Consider the following 27719-nt stretch of genomic DNA (forward strand, 5'->3'; position numbering starts at 1 on the left):
AACCCCTTCGTTTACTGGATTTAATTTTTTCATGTTATTTTACAAAATTTGAGATGGATCTTAGGTCAGCTTCATGGCCAAACACTTTCCGCTTGTTTTATGTAAAAATTCCGTTGTCAGTGACCAGATCGTTATTTTCTGTGATGCAAATATGTAGCCTACTGTTATGCACAGCCAGCAAAATAGTTTGAAACAAAATACAGTAAAAACTGCAAATCTTAAACATTTTAAGGCCCATATTAAAGAAAACATTGGCATAATTTATTTAGTAGCGATATAAGCCAATACCTTTGTCCCCAGAACTATGAGTAGTTCTGTTGCTGGTGTTCCTTTAACAAAAAATTCAAACCTCTTCTGGTAAAGTCAGTGTAAATGAAATACATTGAAGGATCTGAACCTGTTGAAGTTTGCTTGAAACGTCGACAAAGTAAATTATTTTTTCCAGTAAAGCTTTGAATTTATTAAATATTATGCCTGGCAGCTTGAGCAACGAAAAATGTTCCTTTAACATGTAACGCGTGGCTTTTAGGCGGCCAAGAAGGACTCTGTGAAGCGACGAGAGAGCGAAGTTCAACTGCACCGCAAGTACAGAACGGGGGAACTCCCCGATGTGCAGATCCCGCACCGTTCTGTGGTCGCTCCTCTTGCTGCCGCTTGTCAACACGATGCTCGCCTCTCCAGGATCGTCCTCTCGTCTCTGATCCTGTCCGTGGTTGAGGAGGAAGCCAAGACGGACAAGAAGAATTCGTCGGTGAGGAGTTGATGACGATGAAATTATAAACATATATTTGGTTTTGAAACGTAATTATATACGTGCAGTTTTGAGGCTACTTTTGCAAGCTTGCAACGACGAACGCCTTTTCCCATTTTCCAATCCATTTTCACTTATCTTTTATCATTGTTACACACGCATGCCTGGTGAAATGACAGTTTTAATTTGTTTCCACTCCGGTTAGGAACGAGTAAATGTGGTTGTCAAAGCCCTGGGGGAAATCCTCGAACGATCCACGGAGAAAACACCCGCGCTCATCGGATGCATTCAAGAAGTATGTTACCATGACAACCGCGTGACGAAGGTTTTAACTTCAAACATTGTGGCTTCGTCTTCTTTGGCATCCAACAACCGGGCGCTGGGTAATGAATTTATTGTAGTTCTTTTGTTTAAATCGTGTTTGAGGACAGCTTTTCTGTGATAAACGCCATGTCTAGTTCGTAAAAAAAACCTTTGTAAAGAACTATTTTTGTTTTATTAAAAATACTTATTTTTTACTTATGCGTGTTTTTTGTACTTTTTATACTGTGATTATTTTTGTAAACTTTGTGCCTAAATTTGTCAACAAAAGTATTCGGTTTACAGCGAAAATTGAACCATTGAATACCTCTGGTGTTAAAACTATGTTCGTGCAAAATTCCCAACAGCAACAGAATCAAAACTGTAATATGATAAAATGAGAATTTTTTCCCCTTTAGGAATAATGTTGCTTGAAGAAATGATTTTGAAGGATCGAGATGACGAACCGTCAACAAAACGTCAAAAAATCACAAAATCCACATTTCAATCTTCACCAGAAACCTGGCTTCAACTTGCTCGGTTGGTGAAATATACTTTTCTAGGACTGCAGACAGCGCCACTGTTTCGACCTAATAGGTCTCATCAGTACAGCTTTGGTGACATCAGTGCAGGTCGAAATATTGGCCCTGTCTACATCTCACTATAAAAAACATTATTAACTCTATTGTTTAGGGACATTTGGTTCACTTTCATAGTTGTTTTTTCATAGGTGTAATCACAGAACTATTTGTTTTTCTTGGTCGTTTTTATTCGAACCTTTGCTTCCTTGCAGTTTGTACAAGTCAGTGGGAGATTACGACGTTCTTAGTGGGATTTTTGGCGAAGGTTCTGATTCAAATCACACAACTTACCAAGGAATGAGTTTGGAAGCTCAAAGCTGTCACAAGGAGGCGCGCAAGATTTACGAAAAGGTCTAAAAGCATAAAATTCCATTCATTTTAACGAAGAAATGACTAATTTTCTTTTTTAGCTGTTTCAACTTGTACGTAGTGTGGTTTGAAATTTGATGTTGAAAGTTTTTTGTTTAAATATCATCTAGGCTGATTTTTCATTGCTTCATAAATTTTTAACCTGTGTTTAAACTAAATTGTAAAATTCGGTATTTAGGCTTTAAATGATGACGATGCGGATGCCAGTGAAGTGGAAAAAGATTTGTGGGAAGATTGTCTTCTAAACTGTCTGAAGCAAATGTCCAGGCAAGTGTTAAGTGCTCTAAAGTTAGCGGCGACCCAAAAACGTTGTAATGATGTTGAATCAGTTTGGTTACCATATTTTTATCACTAAAACCTTTATGTGAAAACGTTGTAATCGCTATGTTTGTTATAAGGCTTGTGTGATACCTTAGTTTTCGGTGGTCACGGCCAACACAATGCATTATCACTCATATGGGCCAATTCATTTACAAGTATTGTCATATTATATAGACATGTCTTGGGTATTTCCAAGCCTTTTACAAATTGCTGTAAAATTACACTCTGGTAAAAATGCGTTCATACAATTTTAATTTACATGAAGGTGGGATCACGTGAACCAAATGTGCGATAGTATGTTGGATCGTCACGACGATGACGCTTCTGCCGATGACGTAACAATGGAACTCAAGCGAGCCTGGTCATACCCAGATTTTCAGGTATCGTTAGAAAGTACCAATACGTTTAAAACTTTTGTGTGCGAAATGTGTGTGCTAACAATGTTTCTGGCAGTTTCATTTATTATGTTAGTTTGCAATATTTGACTGATTGTGATGGTTATTCTATTTTTTCATATTATTCATTCACATCAGCCTAATCAGACTTACAATATGTTATAACATGTTGCATTACACTAAAGAGCGTATTCGTATGTCTGAAGGCAAGGTATACGCTTGCATGAGGCCTTCGAATTTCTGTTGTGACCCTTGTGAGGTTCTCAGTTGTGCAGGATGGTTCTTCCAGACTTACTGATCAAAACAATCATATCCTAAAACTTGCTGAATTGTTAGCCGTAAAAATATTCACAGGATCGTTACTTGGATTCGTCGGTTCATTCCAAGCTACTCATGCTCTTGCAAGGTCGTTTAGAGGTCGGCGATCAACTTTCCGCGTTCTTTGATGACGCAATGCAGGGCGACACCGATAAGAAGACATTCGTTGAGCGGAATTATTCTGAACAGCTGACCATGTTGTATCTTTACAAGGTATATTTTGAAAAATTGTGCTTTCAAGTGGTACCCATTTGTGTTTATTGGCCATCCACGTTTTCAATACAAGCATTGCAAAATATTCCTGTGTAAAATTAGATACAATATTTTTAAACCATTATTTACTTCTTTCGACCAATGCAAAAAAATGCAAGAGTTGTCTTGGTGTGCACTACTCTATGCAGCTCACTGATCATTATTGGCTCATTTTCTGCTACAAACAGAGTCTGGTCTGAGCAATGCCTAAATATTTATATGTGTACCAAAACGTATGTTGTGTTACTTAACATGACTCTATATTGTAATCACTAAACTACACAGGGGGATTACAACCGTGCAAGGTACTACCTTGACAAAACCGCCGAGCACGCCACCCAGCGATGGTCATCCGCGGGAAACATTGGTCGCAAGGGGGAGCAAGAGATTACAAGAATTGTTCCTTTGGTTTCTGATCTTTGCGACTTCCTCGACTTCGCCCAAAAACCCGGTAAAATTTTACTATTTGTTACCTCTTCATTATTTTAAACAAATTGGAAAGTTGTGCTGTAAATGATCTACAAGCCAAACTTCTCGCAGCAATACGGTCGGACATCTTGCGTGTTGGGCCTGATATTTAACATTTTGAATTGTAAGTTACATGTTGACAGCAAGTAGTTCTTGTCTTCCTGTGTTTACATCATTTATCGGCAAAAACATTTTTCATTTTTTCCAGATGATGACGTAAGTAGCGGTGACGTTCGTAAAATTGTGACTGGCTGGATGACCCGGATGCCGCATTTGACCTATGACCCTATTACGTCTTGGCACGATGTCCTCAGCTACAGGTATATTATATAGTAAGATATGCATCATCTATCTCATAGACTTGACGTTGAATTCCAGGCCTTTTCTCATGGAACGAATGAACGATCGGATTGATTCATTGTTGAATGACTTCATGGATATGGAGGGGAGTAAGGACTCCTGGATGTCCGGATGCAGAAACAAGATGTTGATTGAAATGATGAGGAGCGCCGGTTTGTGTCAAAATTTCGTGGTCGCCGACAAGATTCGGAAAGCTCTTGAAAGGGTAAAAATATTCAAAATAGTTTTTATTGCCTTTGTTGTCAAGGCACTACGTTTGAAATTCATGTTCTTTCTTGTATAAATATTTTACCTTTTAATTCTGAGAACATAAAGGTTCATGGTCCATATTGCAGTAATTATAGACTTGTTTTATTAATTTAAACACATTTCGGTGACAAATTCCATTATCAAAAAGGCGTGACTGGTCATTTCACATTGTATTTAGGAATATGAAGAAATGAGTGAAGAAATAAAGTTCAAACTCTCGCACGCAACCGCCAGTTTATACCACACTCAGGGGCGACACCTATCGGATAAGAGCAACACAGAGCGTGGTGTTATGTGCAACCTGGCCGCATATCGCTCCTTGCAAGAATTGTCTCCGCCGCCTGGCAGGTAAATGAGAGCAACTGAATCGGACCAGTTTTTTGTGCATAAGTAACAAGTGAATTTTCTGAGTAGGGACTTTAGAGCAGTTTTTCTGTTTTAAGTTTATCATTTTTCCGGTTGTTTTAAAGTTGTATTGGCGAAAACGTTGTTTATGAGCATAAGCTACAATTTTTTCTGTAATTTTCTCTGTTAAAATTGAATTTTGTAGCTCTGATGCAGTCAACCACTACCTGTTGCTTGCTACCACGTACGCTATGACGTCACGATCGCTTGTACTTGGATGTTCTGATGAGGTCAGAATGGAAATTGCGGATGCAGTCGGTGAAGGTGGAGGTAAATCAATTCTGAAAAGAATGCGTGATGAGGGATGGATCTGTCATAAAACCACAACTGACTGTGTCCTTTAACGTTTCATTTTTCTGTAAATGTAGCCTAAGGTTTTAGCGGCCATTTTAGTTCAATTTTTCTACAGCACCCGACACCAAGTAACTTCCTGATTTAAAACCACCACTAAAATTGCCCGAACTGGCTCAAATTCGCCCTAGCAAAAACCTATAAAATGTTTGACCCCCACCAGCTTCGTGTTGGCTACAACAATGCCTGCACGTCAATCCTAACGTATTAAAGGGAATTTAATATTTGTTCTCGAAGGCAACTTAGAGCAGCGACTGTTGGAATATGCACAAAACTTTTATGAGAAAGCTGTGAAGGACAGTGCGAAATGCGATGAGGAACTTCAGTTCGAAGCTTACACATGTCTTGCCTCATTTTGCGACAAACAAATCCGAAAATCAGAAGAAGAGCAGGGTTCGTAATTTGCTAAACTAAGTACAGTGTATACCGTATTGCTCTTGTTGGACTTTTCACCAGAAAAATAACCCCGTACTTCTATGCACAGCAACAGTGTCTGTGCCTGCAGCTGCGCAACACGCCGTTACTATGACAACATGCTTGTTACGCGCGATGAAACTTCGAGCCTCCGGGCGCTCTCTCGCCACCATGCGGTTTCCCAGGCTGCTGCAGTTGCTGGAAATGTACGGCAAAGATATGAAGCCTGGTTTTCTTCGGGAGGTTCGTGTAAATTTCTAAGCTTTAAATCGCCTCGTTAAATACATTTGTTTGTGTTATTCTGTATCTCAGCAAAGTTTAGATAGTTTTCAAAGCAAACAACAAAAGTTCTATTTGTGTGAAGTCATTCATTCTTTAGGTTACATCAGTTCCGTCCTGGACATTTTTGCCGTGGCTTGGACACGCGGTTGCGCTGCTTGACAGTAAAGTAGCCCCCTTTCTTCATCCCATTGTGACGCAAGTGGCACGTGACTATCCTCAGGCACTCGTGTATCCACTATGTGCCGCCCAGGATGGATTCAGTTATCAAAGGACTGAGGAAGGCAAGAGGAACAAGACGTTTGTAAAAAGGTTTGTTCTCTCCTAGGGTTGTAGTTAATTCTACGTTCAAGGCGGAATTGACTCTTTTCCTCTTTTTTTACTCAAGCCTTTTTTCTCAGTTTGTGCGCGTTAGCATTATTCACGAGCAGTATTGCAGCAATAAAGCATGCCTGGCAGCATCAGTAGTAATTTATTTGCGGAATTGACTGCTTGTTGATCATCATGTCATGCATTATGTCAATATGACATCCCAGCCAAACAAGGGTGTAAGCCACTTTTAAACTTTACCACCCGTTATTGCGATATACGTAAAATAACGGTGGTTTTGGCTCACGAAAATTTGTGTTTTGAACACTGGTTTGCGTTGTTCCTAAATATTATCAGTATAATATGAAAAGTTCATGTGGAAATCATGTTTTACTTTGTGTTCTTGTTTCAGGAAATGCGAGTTTGTGTAAATAAAGAAAACTCTTTGTATGTGACTTATATGTGAACAAACGCTTTTAATTCACTTTCAGGCTACTTTCCAGTTTGCACCAAGCGATACCACTCGCTAACGAATTTATTCGTCAACTTCAACAAGTTTCCGATCCCGCGGTTCTCTTCAAAGTACGGGAGTAAAAATATTATCATTTACGTCACAACTTATTAATTTTTACCACAATAAAAAAAAAAAAATTGGATCGCATATTATACGCTGTAATCTTTCCAGGACTGGTGCAGCGACTTCACCAAGCTCCAGAAAAGCAAGAAAGACAAAAAAATAAACGCTAGCGAGCTTCTGGTTAGCTACCAGAACATGTACAAAGAGTTGTTTGACCATGACCAACCGTGTGATGACGTCAGCGAGGGAAGCTCGTCACTGTATGGATCTGCTACGTCACAAAGTCCAAGGGCGGTTGGCGCGCTTCGAACCAAGTTTGCTGAAGTAAGACTGTGTTTCTGGCTAGTTTAGAGTCGCCTTTTGTCTATTATATCTGTTTCATGTGAATAAGACACCAACGATGCCTTTCAAAGCGAAATATATTTGTCTCAAATTAAACATGTTTGCGGTCTAAACTTATAAAAATTTTATATGGTGAATTTGTAAAACTTCCATTCTGTATCAACAGAAATCAAACACCCATTGGTTAAAAAATTACTTCCAACAAAATTATTCATTACGTTTTCCGACAAACGTAATGGTATTCGAAAAAAATCTTCTTGAACTTACAAGCTTTCACCTGTTTAGTTTGTTGACCAAATTTCTGTGTTTTCAGGATTTCAAGTCAGACGTTGACGAATTGTTCGGTGGTTCTGCAGGAAACGCACTTTTGCAAATGAAAAACTTGAAAAAATTGTCCGAACTTCGCGACAAAATTGCCAAGTTTGGTGGACGAGCCAAGACTTTGCGCGATTACAGTCCTTGGTTGGCAGATTACCAAAATGTTCAACGAAGCGACAAAGACCTTGAGATACCTGGTCAGTAATTTTTCTATCCATATTCTGCATTAACTAAATGTACAGCAAAATTCTTTCCTACCGTTGGCCCTAACATTGTTAGTTGTTTGGAAATTTTGTGCATTAAGTCACACTAAAAAGCAGTGTAACGTTTATTAACAGTAAAATCTGGGAATAACAATAGAAAAATCTCCCCACTATACTTCAAGCATGAGCTCAACCGAAAACCTGCCATATACAACTGGCCGTTAGGAGCGTACTAATCATGTTTTACATAGCAACAACCATGACAAAAATTTGAGATTTATTCTTCAATCGCTGCAGTTACATTATATTTATTTAATGACGTCAGGTCAATATCACGGTCGTTCTCGGCCGCTAATGGAATACCACGTGACCGTGGTTGGGTTCGACGAACGCGTGCAAGTGATGTCATCATTACGTAAGCCGTGTCGGATCATCATTCGTGGATCTGACGAAAAGGATTACAGCTTTCTTGTTAAAGGTAAAACACTTGTAATTGGGAAAATGAGGATTTCGCGGTGTAAGGATGTTGTACCGCATATTTAAGTTTGTGTCTACTTTACAAGGTGGCGAAGACTTGCGTCAGGATCAGAGAATCGAACAACTGTTCGTTTCGGTCAACGATATTTTCAAGGATAATCCTTCGTGCAGAGATGCAGGGTTCAACATGATAACATACCAGGTACTCTTAATATCGTCCAACGTATAAAACGTTTAGTTTGGGTTCGCGAAGTTGCTTGGTGTGTGATTAATATACTTGGAAGCTAAAGGACCATTTAAAATAACTTCCGTATGGTGGAGCTAGATGACTATTTAAATAACATCCGTATGGTGGAGCTAGAGAACTCTTTGAAATGACATCCACGTGATTGTGTTATCTTCTTCATATCTTTCAAGCAAACGCCTCGCCTTGTCACTCGCTACAGCGAAAACTTTTGTACGATTTTTTGTCGCCGCTACTTTTTTTTGCAATTATCTTCTTCATAAAGTTAATTGAGAATCCGAAAACATCAGAAATGTGTTTGATGTACCTTTAATTTATTCAAAATTGTGTCGTGTCATATGAACATTAAAGTGTGGATGCGTTTATAAGAAAGCTGTATCTTATTAGTATATGTTCTGCCTTCGTAAGTCGTGTTATTTTTATAATTATATTAATTTGTTAGTCCCATGTTGATTTTTAAAAACGTGTGCCATGACACATAATTCTTGATTGAAAAGTCCGTACACCACATATATACTCTCATCTAAACGTATACCTCTGAAATTCACCAACTCTGCAACTTTTTTAGGTTATTCCGATCAACTCTAAGGTCGGGTTGATCGAATGGCTTCCAAACGTTGTTCCATTCCTAGACTTGATGGAAAAGCAAGCTGCGAAGATGGGGTGGTAAGTATATATACGTCAACACATGCTTCGTCAATTTGCTTGCTATCAGACGTTGGAAATTGCTTCGCAGCGACCAATGTTAAATCTTTGTGATGAAAACTTTGTTTTTGAATCAAAGACTTCACATACGAAGGTGGTTTTAGGGAATTAATTTATTATATTTTGAACAAGATGAAGCCTACAGTTGTTAACATAAAAAGATTCCTCAGGACCACATTGTTTTGCTTAAATGTTAAATTCGCATTATATTTGTATTAAGTGAAACGCTCATTGGCGATCTGAGATGTTCAAAATGGGTCCCTAACCGAATTTCCCAAGTAGCTCGAAACAGAATTGAGGAATACGGGTTCTTGATGCAAAAAGCGTCATACACAGATGTGGTGGAGAAATTTAATGAAGTTCAGAATCGTCTTCCATGGAATATGCTCAGGTTTTTTATCTTTTGTATACTTTGTATTATAGCGCTGTTAGGTTTGAGGTGCCCTAAATGTTACGTCATTGTATATTACAATACAGAAAATCCACAACTTTAACAATACACACTTGTCAGGAAAAAGTGGCTGATCCAGCTAGGCTGCATTGCCTGGGCTGCCAAGCCTGAAAACCTCATTAACGCGATCGTTAGCTGTGATCGCCAAGCAAGGACCTGCGCAGTGGGGCGATCCTGCCAATCATGCCATTGCATGAAATATTACTGTACAATGAATGTACAAATAATTGTCACAATGACAAATAATATATGTAGTTTAACATGCTTTTTAAGGCTAGTAGAATCTGGCCTTCGGTTAGGCATTGTCAGTATAGTTATTGTTGTTGTTTTTCTGTGTGGTTATATTCTTTTGTATTCGCAGAAACTGATCATGTCTACAATACATCACCTACAACCTTGCTGAAATATATAACACTTTAACATGCTTTTCTCCATCTCCACTAGTTAAAATTTCCTTCATTTGTCACTAAGACTAAGAAGTTTATTATTCAGGGAGGTTTACATCCGGATGAGTTCCGATCCTGAATCTTTCCTCCTCCTCCGGAAGCGCTTCATCGCATCTTACGGTGTGATGTGCATCGTCCACTGGATCCTCGGGATCGGAGATCGTCATCCTTCCAACTTCATGGTTTCTATGACGACCGGACGCGCCGTTGGAATCGATTTCGGCCACGCATTTGGTTCCGCTACAGAGGTGGAGAATCCTCATGAATTTTATATGCTGGAGAGTTATGGCATGGAATAAAATAAACTTTTCTACTAATGTAGTTTTGGGGGTATTGGAATTATGGACTGGACGATTAAGATATCAGTTTTCACATTTTGAACAAGCGGCCAAAGGCGTTTTCAATATCGTTACATAAAATCAAACCCTTTTTTTTATTTTTTCTTACAAAATCTTGAAATTTGTCACATAAAAAAAGCGTTCTTCTACTATGAAAATGCTTTGACCTATTTCAGGTGTACTAGCAATTATGCGAAACCGCCATCCGTCCCCTTGTTATTTAGTAACTTTACTCCTTCCATTTAAAAACAATTCACAAAATCCCGATTTTCAGGTTCTTCCAGTTGCCGAACTGGTGCCGTTCCGCATGACCAGACAACTCACATGTCTGCTGCAACCGCACGCAGTCAAGCGTGGCGAGATGCGGCAGGTCATGGTTCGCTGCCTCTCTGCAATTAGGTCCCGCATGGATGAATTTCTCCCTCTACTTGATGTGTTTGTAAAGGATCCGTCGGTTGATTGGTCGGTAAGTGACAAACATTTTTTTTTAATATTTTTGCGACATTTTTACAAACTGGTGGTGTTGGGACCAAAACGTGCACTTTTGTTGATGTCCGTGGAACCTTTTGTGTTGTTTGCTTTCTTTGAAAAAAAACGACATGTTTAAAAAAAATCTTATCACAGATATCTATGACAAGGGGTAATTTTTAAAGTTAACTGTTTGTTTCAGAGTTTTGCAAAAAAAAGTCGGGACACAGAACAACCGGATGCCGGTGACGTCGTGAGAGACGTGACGTCAGATCGAGCTTGGTACGCAAGAAGGAAAATGAAGATCGTCGACCGGAAGCTAAGAGGGGGAAACCCCGCGGCGATCACGTGGTTAGTTACTCATTATGGACTTAAGACAATTTGCTTGAATGTTATTTTGTACGTTTTAAGTTCAGCATGAATGTACCAACCTTGTTTTGCTTTGTAGCATATATGCATATATTGTCAGGGTTGCCATCGTCCTAGACTAGACTAATCATTACACTTAGATTTTGATGACTCGGTAGATTATGATTGTGAATAATGCCGATTTTAAAGATTATTATTAATTACGTCAGGAATTACGTGATGGTGTTTTATAAGGTACGATTTGTTTGTTTGTCGACATGAACGTCCAAATACACTGTAAGAAGTTTACCACAGTGCTCCATGTAACTAATAATACGCATTAGATGCAAATTTGCCAACCAATAATAGGCACGTTTCAACCCTGTCTGTTGGCCTAAATTAGAACAATCATTTGATCTAACATAGATTTTTCAAATCATTTGCCGAAACATGTTAAAATCTGTTTACCCTCAGTGATGAATTATCTCACAATGCCGACATCACGCGCTACCAGAAATATTACTGCCTGGTTGCCAAGGGCGACTGTGCGCATGACAACGTGCGCGCGGAACTCGGTGGGGATGGCTTGTCGGTTGACGAACAGGTCGACTGTCTTCTGGATCAAGCTACCGACCCAAACATACTGGGAAGGTGTTACTATGGTTGGAAATCTTGGTTGTGACGTCATCAAGTGAAAATGTATATTGATTTTGAAAGGCTGCGTGTTCCCGTAGTAGCGTCGAACATTCATTGATATGAATACACAAAGTTGTTGCAAGATTTCTTGAAATTAGTAAAATAGTTTCAGACAGTATGCAGAATCTATAATTATAATCCAGAAACATGCTTTTTCATCGCAGCATCTAGGACGGATTTTGTGCAAAACTAAATATATTTCTGTCTCTTAAACTACGGAAATTACGTTAGAAGCAACTGTTAACTATATGCAGTAATTCAAACTCAATAAAATCAGCATTTTTTTAACAACGGACCAAAAAATCAATTAAGTCCTCGAAAATCTAGTTTCTGCTATTGTTGCGTTTTACATTGAAGTCTTAAAATATTTCGCAGTTCGCAACAAAAAAATCAAAAACACTGGATCGAATATTTTCAACATTTCTTGTATTTTGCCTTTCATTGATAAAAAGTGTCCGCTAGAGGTCGCCTATGCACCTTTGGAAGCAAAAACGACCAAGAGCGTTCAGGTGTCAGACCTGCGACACGAAAAGAAGCCGCTTGGAATCCATGTGGAGATTAACATTTTCAATTCCAGACCAAGAAGTTTTCATGCCCTTTAATGACGCAACAGAATAAAGAAACCTCAACAAAAAAATTGCATTTTAAATTAGTGTTTGTGTATTGTGAGTAGGCAACTTGTCTGTGGGATTCTGTGGTAAAAGATTGATTGGGAGTGACGTCACCAAACCGCGTGAAGGAAACTTTAAAGTTTATCACGCAACGGAAATTTATTTTGATTAATTACCGTGACGGCTATAATGCTTGGATGCAAATATTGGCACTTTAGCCTGCTTACGTGCATTTTGTGCTTTCATTGTTCATTCCCAAATTATATGATTTCTAAATTTTCCCACTTGTCATCTCGCACTCAAAAAGAAATTTCAAATATTAATATGGCAACTTTGTGTCAACGCTTCTAGTTTTAGAAAACGTTGATACAAAGTTGTTATGGTAATATTTGAAATTGATGTTAAAATTTCACTTTTGTCACGCCAATGAAGTGTTGCTGTTGATTTCGTGAAGTAAAAACATTTCATTTCAAGTAATGCACAACTTGGTTTGTCACAGCAGTCTCGGGTAAATATTCTTTCGGGTCCCGCCGAAATAACAGGGTACGTGAGCATCAAACGGTTTGGAACCTCTGACTACACACGGATTCCTGTTTCAGCAACTATAAAGTGACCTTCATCTACCAACCAAAGTAATAAATTAGAGTCACCACACTTTGAATGTAATATTGTGAGGTTTGAGCAGCGCTGTACTTTGTCCCTACCAGACTGACACAGAGGAAGAGTTGCTTTCGTGAAGCAATCCATCACCTCACTGTCGTCCAAGGATGCAAATAGGACAAAAGACACGCCGGTGTCGTCGCATTAAAATTGAATGAGAAACCCGGTCTCTTTCGCGCGATATTAGAAGAGTCCGTCGCCGCCGCGATGCACGGGAATATTAAAACTTCGTCGTTCGGGGACGCGAGAAGCGCAAACCTTGCGTTCGCGTAAACATCGCGACAAAGGAGTGACGTGTATGTCACGTGATCGCTGATTACGGGATCGCGTGGCGGGTTGAAGGGGTTCGGAAACTCTTGTCTCCGCATTCGAGATTTATGGTTGCACGGACGTTTTCCCGCAAGTTTTCGGGTGATTTACGATTTCCTCTTGTTAATGAAGACGACGTTTCGTCGAAAATTCCACAAACTTCCGTTTCCGTGCTTCTGGACGCGACTGCGCGTCTTGACATTCCAATCCACTATATCGCGAAACCTAATTAGGAAATTAGGCAACTCGGTTCGTTTACAAAAACGTGTAAATTGGTATTGCATTTTTGTTTTTGAATGGGCCACTACAGACCATACACTGGAAGTTAAAACAAAAATACTACTCATAATAATGTGCAGTAAACTTTATTAATAAGTAACTTTGCCAATCTTCAGCCAAACAGCGCGTTTAATGTTATTTTAAATATACTTTTAAAGTCTTTAGTTATGCCTGCGAACAGTACTTCACTACTCTGTGGCAAAGAGGAATTCCCTACTAGATTTTCACGGTGAAAATGGTTTAGCGGGACGTTATATATATATATACAGTGACGAGATGCAATTTTGTGAAAAGTATGCCCAGCATGTCGTGAATAATGAAAGCTGCGGTTGACGCTTACACGTTGGTTGGCGCCTCATGTTGCTAATTAACGTCTTTTTTCCCGCAACCACCGGCTGCAAGCTGGCCTATGTTTCAATACAATGCAATTTTGACTTCCAAACAGGTTGCGCGATGGCTGGTTGCATTTACATAAGCCTACAAACGTGTTGAAATAGTTTAAAGTTACATAATAAATTCTTAATAAGGCATTAAAAAAGGTTGAACTTATTTTTATTCCTCTAAAAAAAGACCCAAAACTTCAACATGCTGCTTTTCGAGCAAAGCAAGTGCATGAACCCGCAAACAGTAATGCACGTGCTACAACTCTACGCCCTTTGGGTAACGTAAAGATCTTGGTACAAGGTCTCCCACAAGCAAGCAGAAACACCTCCACCGATTCAGACGACCTTATTTTGCTGCAGTCAAAAGATCACGATCGCATCTAATTTGTTTGTACGCGAATCACAGTCGTCAGCCATCTGAACAGAATCCACCCCACTTCATCGCAAACGTCAACACATGGCTGTCGACGATAGCCAGGAAAAAACAAACACAAGTGTACTTTGCAGTGCTATTTTTGGCCCCGGTTCTGTTTATTTACCGTTCTCCCCATCTTGGCATAGCGCGTTAAACCGCCTCCGCGCTACAGGAGCAAGTGGTCAGAGCTCTGCAGGTTTTCTTTGCTCCGTCAAAACTTTTTAAATTTGTCGCAGTGAAAACAAATACGGAATCCAAATATAGGCGAGTTGTCCTACAGGGGTCAAGAGCTATGAGTGAATCAGTTTTATGCCAAGGTAGGTTTTATTATTAAGGTTTATGTTAAAAAATGTGTGTATCAACTTCAGTGTATATTTCTCGCAATAACATAAACTCTAATTTTTGCCGAAATTGGAAATATGTAATAACTCCTGGAAGACTTTAATATGCATTCCTTTGCATGGTATACCGCGTAATTTGTACGTACAAGAAAACCAATTTATCATAGCATTGAGAATGTGGAATGCAGTCTGTGAAGAGGCGTTACACATAGCATTACATTTTGCGTGAATGATCTTTGCAGCGTTCATATCATCTTAAAATTCGTCGTGAACGGGAATTGGGAGCTTTGCATTTGAACTGTTGATGTACAGGAAAAAAAACATTTTTGCAAAATATGATATCGATGTTCATGTTTGGTTCGCATCCACCTATATATAAAAAAATGCGTTCAACGTCATCTAAAAATTAAAAAGCAATCACGTAAAATATATCTCCAACAAACGTGGCATACGAACTGCATGTGAACGAGGCCAGAGACTCGTGCGAAAAATCAGGACCCGGCAATTGGCCTCGAGCAATAAGCCGAAGAGATCCAACGATAAGAGAAGAGTGATCAGCACACTGTGGAGCGCAGCGGATCGAGAGCTGGCGTATTTTTGTCCAAACAGCCTACAGCTGGCGGTTGTTTATCGAATATCGCCGCGCGCAGATCGCGGAACTCTGCGGCCAGATCGTCGCTAATTATAGAACGCCGCGACGCAACTTTCTCAATAGTGTTTTAGAGGCTGCACTGTCAAATACCGTGGCGTCTGCATTGGGTTCCAATGTCCTTGTTCCGGATACAAGGTTTTATCTACTCTTCAAACATCTTGATTCCAGGTTTCTGGATATCTTTCCGAGCCGTCAAATCGTTGCGTGCTTTCAGCGCGGTTGGTTTTGGATTCGCTTTGCTGGACAATTATCACATCCAAATACGTGCAAAGTTAGATAATGAAAGTGAAAAAGGTCGAAACAGTGCGTGTACACACCCTGTCTGCAACTTGCCAATATTATGGCTTTTTTGCTTATAAAAAGTGAAAATGTTTCGCAAAATTGCATTCAAGAAATATCGCTTTTTGGATAAATTTCATCTTTTCTACAATTGAGAATGGATATTATCGAAGTGATTTTACCATAACCACCAGTGTTCGATTGTACGTATCACTTTCACCCGGCGTATTTCCAACTTTAGTGCAATCAGTTTCACCCCAAATAGAACATGCTGTCACGGTATTGAGTATTAGGCCATTACCAGCTCATTACCAAAAAGTTTGCATTTTATCCAAACTATGAAATATCACCTCTCAATCAAAACGACGGTTACACAGAGGGCAACATATGTTCTACAGAGATCGTATATATTTCTGTTTGCGTGATTGACGCAAAACGAAGACTTGATTTTTCAAGTGAGCGGCATTGACACATGGCTTCGGCATCAGAGGGAAAAATATGTTATTTTTTACTCTTGGATAGCAAAAAAAAAATATATGACCTCTGCCAAAATTGGAATATGACATGTTACAACAAATATACTCAAAATCACATGCAGATATGAATGGATTAGGTTTAAAGGCGCCAATGGATAAGGTGACCTTTTGGGCTTCTTGGAGAGAGCTTGATAACATGTTGTTTTGCAGCGGGAATTCTGCCCTTCCTGCTTTTGTTATTTTTTTTACATTGCAAGGAAAAACCGAACGTGATTCAACCTGTACGCAAACCTCAATCCCAATGAGACGAAAAACATTTAATTCCGCGGAAATTGATATAAAGTACTGATTGTTTTTGATATATCCTCTGCGGCAATGCACAGGTGTTGTTTTTTCCGCTCAAGCAGGATTGAACAAATTACATGACGTCACGAGTGGGCGGATATAGATCTTATATCACGTGATGTTGGACTTGGTTGAGACAAACGATCGACGACCACCCAGAAGAACAACGCCTAAGGAATAAAAGCTAAAGACTTCGACGATCAGTGCGCAACTTTAAATTTCAAGAATGTGAAATAAAGCCATGACTTTTTGTGTTGTTTCTTGTACATAAACACAATACTAACAGTGGGCCTTGGGGTAGTTTATTAAATTTCAAAAAAATGTTCAAAATTGTTTTATGTTTTAAATGATACGCTCTTGCTGCAGAAGGTGCAAACCCTTTAAGGCGTTTAATGTAAACGTTGGTGAAGCTTTTTTCATGCAATATCAATCCCAATGCAAATACGCTGGCAACGTTGGAAAAACAACATATGAAGCCTGCGAAATTATTGCGCTTTTAATTTGCACACGTTGACTTGAGCAATTCCAGGTATCACAAAAATTTGTGCGATGTGTCAAGCGGTTGAATCGAGTTCTCAGGATGGCGAAAAAACAGCAACAACAATACGTTCGCGATCTTCGACGAACTCCGAGGGCCGATTGACAAATCAGCGAATCGCTAAGCCGGTATGGCGTCATTAAATCGCGAGGTGAACTTGTCGAGCTCGGGGTCGTGTTGTGTTTGTGCCAAAACGCTCTTTCGACGCTCCGGACCGCCGCGGGCACCTAGCAGACGCTAGCCGAAGACCAAAATCTTACGGTGAGTGTAAAGAGAGGGAGGGCGCCCACGCGATAAGAAGAGAAAATTGTACGGAAAGCGGACATCTTTGGCCGCGCCCGGATTCAAGGCAGTACCTTACGATCGTATCGCGCATCATAATTTTATTAGCCTTTGCCCATAACGCGGCATTCTCGGTCGCTGTTGACAAATTGCTCGTACGGTAATGTGTCCCTGGTGCCAGGCGAAATTTACTTGTCGCCCGCAATTGTGAGACACTTTCGAAGATATTTTGATCTCCAACAGCAAGCCATGGTGCCGTAACAGGTCACAAGGTGGTTGCCAGTTAGGCGGATGCACTTATGTATCGAAGTTTCCCCAACTCATGACTTTCACTAATGTGATATATTTCCAAAATCTTGCAAAATGTAAAACATTCGAATTTCCACAAAAGAAAACTAACAAACTGACCGACACAATTTGCTTCATAAGGAAAATTGACAGTAAACTAATATGTTTTAATGCACAGTTTTCTTTTATAAGTTAAAGTATACTTATTTCAAACAATTTTGCCAGTTTGGTCGAAAATTTCATGTTTTAGTTGCACAACTGCGACTGATAAACCAATATTTACAGAATACGACAGACACTGAAGTAAATCAATGAATATTGCTGCATAGCTTCTGCAATCAGCTGTGCCATATTAATAATCCTTTGCTAAAACGAAAACACACAAAACGTTGCTACCCAACAACCAAGATGGCCAACTGGAATGGCGCCATCTACTGTTGAGTAGATGGGAAGCAGAGGTGGTCAATTGATTAAATCTAAGATATGTGATGGTAGGGGAAATAAACATGGCCGATAGGCGCCCATCATAACAAACAAACACAAAACACACAGAAGCTTCGTATGGCTAAAAATAACCACTCGCGTTTGTTTACCGATTGTATGAATAGATTTCGAGCTGTGTGAATTCTCGTCGATTTGTCATTTGTGAACCAGAAAACAGACGAAATGATATTCTGTTATCATTTCTTCTGTTGCATTTTGTAAAATTTGGGAGAAATGAGTGTCTGTAAATGAAAAATTGATACTTGCGGCTTCTCCTAACATATGGGTGGAAAACGTGGGTTAATTTTTAATTAGGAATGTCGGCTTGAAAGGACTGGCTAGTTCAAAAGCAAAATGTATTCAATATTCACTAAATAACATAAATTATTAAAGCAAGTGAACTACTAGCATATGGACAAAACATTAGATAGATTAGGAGTAGAGCATGCGGTTCCTGGATACTGAGAGGGTATTTTAAACCTAAAGCAACATTTTTCTGTCATGCAATGACTGTACAGCAACCTTTTCCACGGTCTCCTCGCCATATGCACTAAACTCTTCGCATGGTTGGGCAAAACGACTGCACAGAAAAAAGGCGCCAAACAAAATGGCGGACTGCTTTGTTTTGTAAACAGCCGTACGATAACCCGCCGAAATTGGTACCAGGGCACCACGGCGCCTTAATCCTGAACGCCATCAACGAACATAGCCTGTCAGTTTTGGGCGAAAAAACGCCGATTCCCCGCCTAACTTATCAGTCAAGCGACTGAATTAGCTTATTGAGCAGATCTGCCTCACCTTCGGCCTCTGCCTTGTCGACTACGGCCAGTTGAGTGAATCAGCATTGCGTCATGGCATTGTTTAAGACGTACATAAGGAATTGTGGAATGCTTGTATTGTGGGTTTCGGTGTTGTGTAACATTGCAGGATTTCAAAAATATGTTTACGTAGAAATGTTTTTGTTTTTATTTCGACTAAATGCTTGTGCTGTTTTCAGCATTCTTAAGTTATCTATGAGGTAATGCTATTAAATAATTTATTGTTTATTTTACACTTTAGACTTATAACCACAGTGTTTTAAGTGTCACATGTATGAACAATTAGGTATTTCAAATTTCGGAAGTCCAACACAGGGCGTCGTCTGTAGTAACGTTTGTTGTGTGGACAACCCAAGGTGTGCAAGACGTGATAAATAAACTTTGTGTTAGGTGATGCTTATTGATACAAGATCTATTTATAGTAGAGAGGGAATCACCCGAGCACAAGCGACGAAGGCTTATCTTGCTTATTGTAAACTAAATTGCATTCCTCGATGCTCACGATAGTGTATATAGCGAATGTAGGTAGACTTCATGTTAAGTTAAGACGCCAAAAAACGATGTTCCTTTAGTTCCGCGTCTTTTTACATGTAGTTGCAAAATGTTTTCTTTTTTAGTCCCTACTTGTAGTATTTTCTTAACCTTATCGTACGCACTGTATATACAGATACATACCTACATAAGTACAGAACTCTTAATTTTGGTGAATATACAATGATCTAATTATACATTTCTGCAAACACAAATATATTATAGTCCAACATCTACAACCATTGGTAAAAGAAAATCCAGAACAGTCTGGTATGGCGTTCCGATAGGAGTCTTACTTGAAAAATGTAACCAGTAGTTGAACACGTTTTGCTTTAATTATTTGTGTCAACTTTATCGTTCCGGCCGAGAAAAAACATATTTTTAAACCTTATCCACAATTGAAATGCAGGGTTTGATTGAAAACCATTCGTCAAAATGATACGGAAAATTTTTGGATGGGTTTGTGAGTGCCTCCTTTACACATTTGCTACAACAACTGTAATTTTTGTACAAGCAGTTTTGAAGATATGGCGTTTTCATAAAGAAATGCAACTTTGTTGGTCATTACATAAAGGCAACTGAATTTCGATATGTCAAACGAATCATCTAATTAACTAAAAGACTTAATCCAATTTCAACTACTTTTAGCGCCGGAAGCTTTCCGCACATCCAATAACCAAGCAGTGCTATAAACACTGCATGCCGCAAAGAACCGCTGTAGGTCCACAAAAACGCCGTTTTTCGTGCAGAAGCAAACAAAATCGCCGAGCAATCAGCTTAGTGCGGTCGTCCGTACCATGCCTTTATCGTAACGACCTTATCGGCGCGCACACGATACACAGGGCGGGGCCAATAAGACGACACATAAAGGATTGTGCGCGCTACGGCAAACCGTTTTCACAAAACAAACTTTTCGAAGAGTTGTGACAGTACTTTCGCTCTTGCGGGAAAATCCCTACCTTGTTGAAACCGCCGACAGCTTTTGTGTTAAACCTGGCGCATAAATACTCTTGTGACAACTACTACCAATCAACGGCTAAGTGCCAGGCTTTTAATTTATCTATTAAAAGTGTTCACTGACTGGTTGGAACTGCGTTGTTCCTTATTTTTAGCGATACCAATGATAGGCAGGCGAAATATACATACCAAACAATATTGCAAATAAACGACTCGGGAATTTATTCTGTAACCGAGCTTTTGTTGGCAATAAAACCAACATGAAAGTCCAGTAACGCTAATTTATATCTGGTTGATTGGGCGATAAACAAAACTGCCAATCGCTTGGTTCGCGTAAGCATTTTGTTGAGTAATAGCAAAGTTGAACGCCGTATAACTCACAGATAACATACTTGCGTTTGGAATACATAAAAAAGTTAAGTAAAAACCATGTTAAGGACGTTAAGGACACGAATCTTGGTTAAACTCCGCGTGAGAACGTCTGCACGAACGTTGTGAGAAAACGCCTTCAACATCCTGGATAAAACCTGACTCAAAATATATTTTCAGTCGAGGTAAGAGTTTTTATGTGAGTTCGTTCGGCTGTGGCGAGGGCTTAGCTTTACAGTAAACAAATAAACTAGGGCTACACGGGTTGTCTGCGGTCGAAAAGGTTAAACATTTTGCGACCCATCGTTAAATGTCAGTAAAGAAATTGTAGGTGTAGATATCTTTGCTGTTGAAAAATGTTTGCGGTAAAATTAACTTTCTGTTGGCTGTAGATCTGACAAGATATAATAGACTATAAATGTTACTGCCGGTATGTGGATGAAATACGCATTTTTTCTTTACAAAACAATACTGAAGCATAGCTATTCCTGTGTTAAAAGCACATTTGCAGGAAGAGTTGTTTCTGTGTTTGTTTGTCGTCGTAGATTCGAACTTACACTGGTAAACGTATGCTGGTGGCAATCAAAACATGTACGATAGCACTTCACCTTTTTCCATGTCTTCGCTTTTTGTACGTTTGTGTCGCGACCGCTGATGGTCATTTAAAGCCTCGGTGTTCGGTTCCAAGAAATATGACCTCACCTTAATCTGGGTGGCCCCGAAACGCTACGCTGACCGGCCAATTGTATCAGGGTGCCAATTTAGAGATGACGTCATCGACAACGTGCCTATGACACCGGGGCTGAACTGACACGGTGGGTCATTATCTTGGCCAACTAATGCGCTCACATTGCGATGTAAATAACCGCATAATGGAGATTTGGATTCATGCCAATATAGGAGTTATACTCATCGCGACTTTCTCCATACTAGCACCTGGCCAAGCGGACGTTACCGCACTGAACTAATTGCGTTTTTTGGTTTTTCAAACGTGGTATTGCGTGTTTGGTGCATAAGCGAATTTGCAAAATTACTGCGTACTGCAAGTTACGTAAGTTTCTTAAAACCGTTCAGTTGACAAAAGACATTTATAGAGATATTTATTTTATCATGGATTGTATGTTGCCTCAGAAATATCAAATTGATGCAATATAGTAAAAATCCAATTACAACATCAAAGTATAAGTGAGTATTGGAAATACAAAATTTGTCTGTTTAGTTACATTCACTTCTAATGAGCAACCAAAGTCGCAGCCATTTTGACGTTATCGTCAATTTTCCACGGTTCGGAACGCACAGGTGGTCATGAGTTAGTCAAGTCGTTACACAGAAGTTTGACACCGACGCACCTGGAATGTGATGGTCATTAAACTGGAAGGCGGAATATGGTCAGAAATCAATTTGACGCCTAAAATTACCGAACTCGTATGACCCGACAGGCTCAAATTCAGTTACTCACATTTTCGCATAGTTCTTCAGTGTCTCAAAATGTGGACGGTGGTCGCACATGGAGTATAAAAAAACAAGGTTTTAATCTCAAAGAAAATAATATAATAACCGAAACAAAAAAATTATTTTCCAATTTTTCCTAATCATAATATGACCAACGTAATTTACGTCAAACTTTGCTTTTCGTGTGTTTAGCGCCTTATATGGGTATATATAGTTTTGCGTTTTTTGTTTGAGTCACGTAAACCTCTGTGTATAAATTGCTTGTAAACCTCTGTTTAAATTGTTTGGTTTGAAAACCAACACTTTATCTGTCAAGTTTATGCAGGCTTTCGTTCTCATGTAAATTATTGCAATCAGATCGGACCGAAAAAACGATGAAAGCGTTGTTTTGTACGTTTGACGTAACGCTCCTTTTGTATAAAGTTAAGTTCTAAATTGTAAATATTAAACCCGCAAAATGCAAGAAACAAGAATATGCTCCTTTTTCCAACGCTTCGTCAAACGGTGTTGTCAATATAAATAAGTCGTGAAATGTGTTGCAAGTGTTATATCTGTTGCCTGTGATTCCTGAAAATGTAGCTTAGACAAATTATTTTGGTCATTTCTTTGTCTATCCGTGTCTGGACATATTCAAGACAAGACACATTAATCAAGCTTTGATTGATACGTTCATCTCACAAGTCCCACAAGTCATAGTTGCATCACACCACGATTTTGGAATTACGTTTTACCACATGTTTAACTAGCCATTGTCGTTTCTTCCAAGGTCCAAGTTTACAAACATGAAACCTATATTGGCCTTCTTGCGAATATAGGAACCAATCAAATTCGGGAAGGTAGTCACGTGTTTGGAGGAAGACAGACTTGTGTGGCGCTTGAGACATTTCGTCATCGGCGATCCTTATCCTGATAGTAACTTTTTTAACAGTGGCGTATAAAGGGCAGGTGTATCAACACATAAGTAACCTACTTGCAGAGAAGGATTACGTGAGATGTTAGCAGTACTGCTTTTGCAAAATTGCCGTAAGGTTCTTTGGGTTGCTTGAAAAATAATGTTTATTCGCTATATTTGGGCTTTATAGATGGGATCATGAAGTTACGTTAAAATCTTCACCTGATATTATAAGTTTTTTCGGGATAGGAATTATAAGCGTTCGGAACAATTGTTGTAGCGCCAACAAAGTCTCTCTAAATGTTTTTAAACACTGTCTTGAGCGTATTGCAAATTTGTACTGTGGGATGTAAGAGGTAGACCTGCGTCGGCGGCAACGTTGGTAACTTGGTCATGTTCTAGGTTCAGAATCATATTACAAATCCAGTTGTATGGCGAATGAGCATTTATTAAGTGATCCACGACGATGGCCGGTTATCCGATAAACACCGATGCTTATCAGATTAAAGATTGCGTTGTAGACCCTAAACGGATTGTTTTCTGTTTACATAGGGGGATGTTTTACTGGCGAAGTGCCTACTGTTTCAAGTTACAAGTTTGTTAAAGTAAGTATGAGAAAATTAGCCCTCGGCGCCGAAAGCAATTTAGCTAATCCAATTTTGTAAACTTCGTTTTGCTAAAAATTAAGCAATTCTTATGTTTTGTGTAATTCTAATGCGCTTTTATATTATAAAAAGTCGAAACAAAAAATAAAATCCATCTTGTTGAGCATGATTTAAGTAAGGATTACTTTTGGCTTAGTTTTTTCTATGGCGAAGACCAGCAGGAAAGGAAATTGTTGATATGGCAGGCGATAATGAATTAACCCGCCACGTCTGTGTCGCGGAAGTATAAAGCCAGGTCGCCGTTCCTAATTTTAAACGGATACTCATTAGTGCAGGAGGTGACGAGTTTCCATAACCAGACTCGAAAATCCTATTTCACGCCCGACGCGTTGTGATCTGCCCCTCTCTATTAGCGTCAACTACAAAATAGAATCGTGTATCGCTGCGTAAGACCGAAGTTTTCACTTTCATCGACCGTAAATCCGCCTGCAAAGTCCCGGTAATTAAAGGTCGGTCGCCCGGGCCGATAGCTTTGTTCGGTTCGCCAATACCCGTCTTACACGCTTTTGACGCCCAACGATCCCCAGGCCGCCCACTTATTAGCGCTATAAGCCGATTTGTCATCCAAAACTTTTGAAGTTTGTTCTGTCTGACGATGATAAGTGTGGAACGTAACAAGATGAACAAGTCTATTGACAGCATACTACACATTGAAAGATACATTTTAGTCTTGCAAAGGTAACTTGAAAACAAGTGATGAAAAGATCCTTTCCACTTTGCTCCCAATACCCAAAGTAAATTCGATAAGCCACTTGTCAGTTAAAATTCCATAAACGTTTTTGTGGAACTCAGTAACGTTTAAAATATCATTGCGTTGCAAAATTATGTTAAGTACACGATTTTAACAACAAAGCGTAATGCGTAAACTACGTCAACAGAGGTAGATTAATTAAGTAATGGCGCCAATGACTGGCTGCGAACAAATTACAGCCTCGCCACGCGAACGACAACTTCTGGCTATCATTTTACGACCGCTATTACAAGTAACATTACGAGCTTTCTAGTTAATTACGATTCGCGCGTGAAATGAAGCAGCGTATGACGTGACGACACAAAATGGCGAACGACGAGCGTCGCGATATTCGACCGAGTCGGCGAGTTGCCGCACATTGGGTCTTGGGTTACCCTGGTCTGCAACTTAAAACCCCCAGTACAGTAGCGCTCATGAGCTCATAACCACACTCTCGTCAAACCAAATCCTAGACTTAGTTTAGTAGAAATTGTGTAAAGGATTGAAGCGGCCATTCAGCATAATAATGATTGTGGGAAAGTGTGTCAAAATGCAAGGTCTGAGGTCCAAGTTAAGGCTTGTTGGTAAAAAGAGAAGCCTCTGTTCTGTGCGTTTCGCGAAACATCGCTACGAGCGGTTTGGGAAAGGCGGGAGGAAAAGAAATGATTGACGGGCGACGAACGCTGGCGGGCAGGGATTACAGCGAAACGAGAAAGTCGCCAACACTGCTGCCGATGACGAGATTTCTTCTTTTACTTCTTCTTCGAAAGTCGTGAGGTAGTTTTCGGGCGACTTAGGTCGGTGAACAACAAGGCACGTACTCACCTGGTATGAGAGGCTGCAGCCACGACTCGGTTGCTGGTTTGTGTCGTTGATCAGATCGTGAGGATCGAACGATTATGGTATAGTTTAAGATTTGCAAGACGTAAGTTGGAGATATATCGCCATCACATTTCGTAATAAGTTTATCAACTTTCATGTCGATATCTCTAGGCTGTGTAACTGGAGCAAGCCTAAAAACTAGTGTACCGTGTGCTAATAGAATATATGGCGCTGGGTGAGTTTAGGCGTTAGCAGTAAAGTCGCTTTAAATAGTGCAATCCCTAGCAAAACCACAAAAAAATTTCCATCTACCTTAACTTTGGTAACTACGCAACATAGAGAAAATAAAAAAAAAAAAAAATTACTAAAGCAAAGGCTTTGGCGCCAAGCGTTAGCAAATCAACTGTCTTAAAAAATGGCTGCATCGCTTAGCCGACTTTACTGCCTTGCATCAGGGCAATAGACCGATGTGTGAAGAGATGGAAAACACCAGCCCTGATACCAAAGCGACAGAAATCTCGGCCAAAGAATTTCGACGCTAGATAAGGGCAGAGCAAAGGGTTGGGCGGACGCAGGTTGATAGGAAATTAAGAAGCGTTTTCTAGCCCTATCTGGAATGCACTTACACTATTGTCGGTAGCACAGGCGAGGTCGGTGGTCCAACTGAGGAGATTTTCTGGTTTCTTTGGCCGAATAATCTCTCCATACAATCCCCGGTAATGCACAGAATGGGTGAACCGCGTCGGGGAAATATCGCGTACGTTTCGGAACTTTTTATTTAACTCGGCCAGTGGGTTAAGATAAGCCTCGCGTCCTCCAGAGCGTAAACTGAATCCTGTAGGCTAGGGTCGAAGGGGAGTGAATCAAGACCACGGCCCAAAACGAACCACTGGGCGCCGAAGTTGAGCTTCGGGTTTGGGTTACAGTGAGGATTACTGTTTGGCAACCATGGAAGAGATTTTAAGAGATTTGTTTAGGATTTGAGTGAAATTGAAATATGATGTAATATTTGGTTATGCTTAGGGTTACGGTTATCTCTGTCGGTTTCGTTAGATTTGTCTTGTTTGGCGGAAATATTTTTGAATATCCGCTTGGGTTCATTTAGGGATTTCCCTTCGAGAAACATTTTCACCGAAACTACACTTTGCCCAGAGAGTTTAAATGAGTTGCTTTTGTGGATGAAGTAGAATTTAAAATGACCGAATTAAAATATTGCGTTTGAAATTTAAGTCGCGCACAGGGATTTTATTCCATGCTTAGCAAATAAATTTGCTGTAATAAATAAAGCAAAAAGTTACAAACGCAAGATTGTGAAAAGAAACGTTTTAAAACATGAATGTTTATGCCATCCCATCGTTTCTTGCGACAGTTCAGGCAGATATAGAGAATATCCTTCCCTCAGCTTTACCAGGGTCTGCTACTAGCGAGGATTTGGCCGTGCGCGGAAATAATAATTAAAGGCGTCCGCTGAAGCTAGGTCAAGTCTGTCCGGCGCCTCAGTCCCGCCGAAACCGTTAAATGGCACCCTTGGATCCACAAAACGTAGGCCAACAATTAGACCTGGCTTCGTCGCCAGTATGTCAAGACCCCAGAGCCGAACAGGTCGGGTTTTCGCGAAATCTCGAGTGTTCGACTCGGGGATAATTGTTTCCGAATGAGACGCGCGATTGGAAAGGCGGCCATTAATCGTCAATGGCTTGTTGGCCTGCCGCAGGCGAAGCGGCAATTACGACTAATATGCCCTCGTTACCACTAGAGTAGATTCGATACATTGCTTAATACGCGGCGCGCGAGAAAGGGCGAGCGACGATAATCGTGGATTTTGTTGTGTTTAATCGTTCACCGGGACAACATGTATCGTAGTATGAAGGAAGTTTGGTGACGCAGTGTACGTCACCTTTAGGATGAGGGTAATTAGATTTTGGGTGTTGCGACGGCAGTGCAGGGAGACTCTCGTTGTGTGGCCGGGTTCGGCTCTGTACGGTGACTGGTGGTTTATGTCAGTGGTCCTCTAACTCGCTGTTTAGATTTCAGAGCTTGTCGTAATTCTATTACCAGGTTTAGCACTGGGTAAAAATATTGCAAGTGCGTGAAATTCTATGAGCTAAATGTTTTTCATTTGAATAATTTTTAACATATTTTGTAGTGGTGGACAGTGTGTTTGTAAAAGGAGACGAAGCGAGCATTGTTCAGTAAAGTAGATGGTAAATTACGAATAGTTGACTGCTGTGGGAGGTGATACATTTTACTTTATCCCACATTAAGATACAAGATGCTGGATAGTTTAGTAATTATTGCATAGGTAATCACCAGGCTTTGGAGCTCAAAGTATTTATTTCAATACATATTAATGTTGCTTGTATCTTGCAAGGTCTTAGTTCTAGCCAAACAAAACGGTTAAAACGAA

At 39.9% G+C, this 27719-nt stretch overlaps 1 protein-coding gene across 1 annotated transcript in view; it reads left to right on the forward strand.

Moving 5' to 3' along the window:
• LOC145906100 (DNA-dependent protein kinase catalytic subunit-like) overlaps nucleotides 1–11819 on the forward strand; it is a 39382-nt gene extending 27563 nt beyond the window's left edge. Inside the window, exons 58-83 of the mRNA XM_082993484.1 lie at nucleotides 530–751; nucleotides 957–1134; nucleotides 1471–1591; nucleotides 1845–1983; nucleotides 2180–2268; nucleotides 2588–2702; nucleotides 3072–3248; nucleotides 3573–3738; nucleotides 3964–4075; nucleotides 4134–4320; nucleotides 4543–4712; nucleotides 4915–5039; nucleotides 5358–5513; nucleotides 5605–5777; nucleotides 5914–6125; nucleotides 6614–6704; nucleotides 6808–7023; nucleotides 7355–7556; nucleotides 7888–8040; nucleotides 8126–8241; nucleotides 8852–8949; nucleotides 9209–9379; nucleotides 9932–10133; nucleotides 10498–10689; nucleotides 10894–11042; nucleotides 11514–11819. Coding sequence (XP_082849610.1) covers nucleotides 530–751; nucleotides 957–1134; nucleotides 1471–1591; nucleotides 1845–1983; nucleotides 2180–2268; nucleotides 2588–2702; nucleotides 3072–3248; nucleotides 3573–3738; nucleotides 3964–4075; nucleotides 4134–4320; nucleotides 4543–4712; nucleotides 4915–5039; nucleotides 5358–5513; nucleotides 5605–5777; nucleotides 5914–6125; nucleotides 6614–6704; nucleotides 6808–7023; nucleotides 7355–7556; nucleotides 7888–8040; nucleotides 8126–8241; nucleotides 8852–8949; nucleotides 9209–9379; nucleotides 9932–10133; nucleotides 10498–10689; nucleotides 10894–11042; nucleotides 11514–11721 — 4140 coding nt within the window. The 3' untranslated portion in view covers nucleotides 11722–11819. The remainder of the gene's footprint in view (nucleotides 1–529; nucleotides 752–956; nucleotides 1135–1470; nucleotides 1592–1844; nucleotides 1984–2179; nucleotides 2269–2587; nucleotides 2703–3071; nucleotides 3249–3572; nucleotides 3739–3963; nucleotides 4076–4133; nucleotides 4321–4542; nucleotides 4713–4914; nucleotides 5040–5357; nucleotides 5514–5604; nucleotides 5778–5913; nucleotides 6126–6613; nucleotides 6705–6807; nucleotides 7024–7354; nucleotides 7557–7887; nucleotides 8041–8125; nucleotides 8242–8851; nucleotides 8950–9208; nucleotides 9380–9931; nucleotides 10134–10497; nucleotides 10690–10893; nucleotides 11043–11513) is intronic.
• The last annotated feature ends 15900 nt before the right edge of the window (nucleotides 11820–27719 follow it).

This window comes from Ascidia mentula, chromosome 6, assembly GCF_947561715.1.
Source record: "Ascidia mentula chromosome 6, kaAscMent1.1, whole genome shotgun sequence".
NCBI classification, from domain to species: domain Eukaryota; kingdom Metazoa; phylum Chordata; class Ascidiacea; order Phlebobranchia; family Ascidiidae; genus Ascidia; species Ascidia mentula.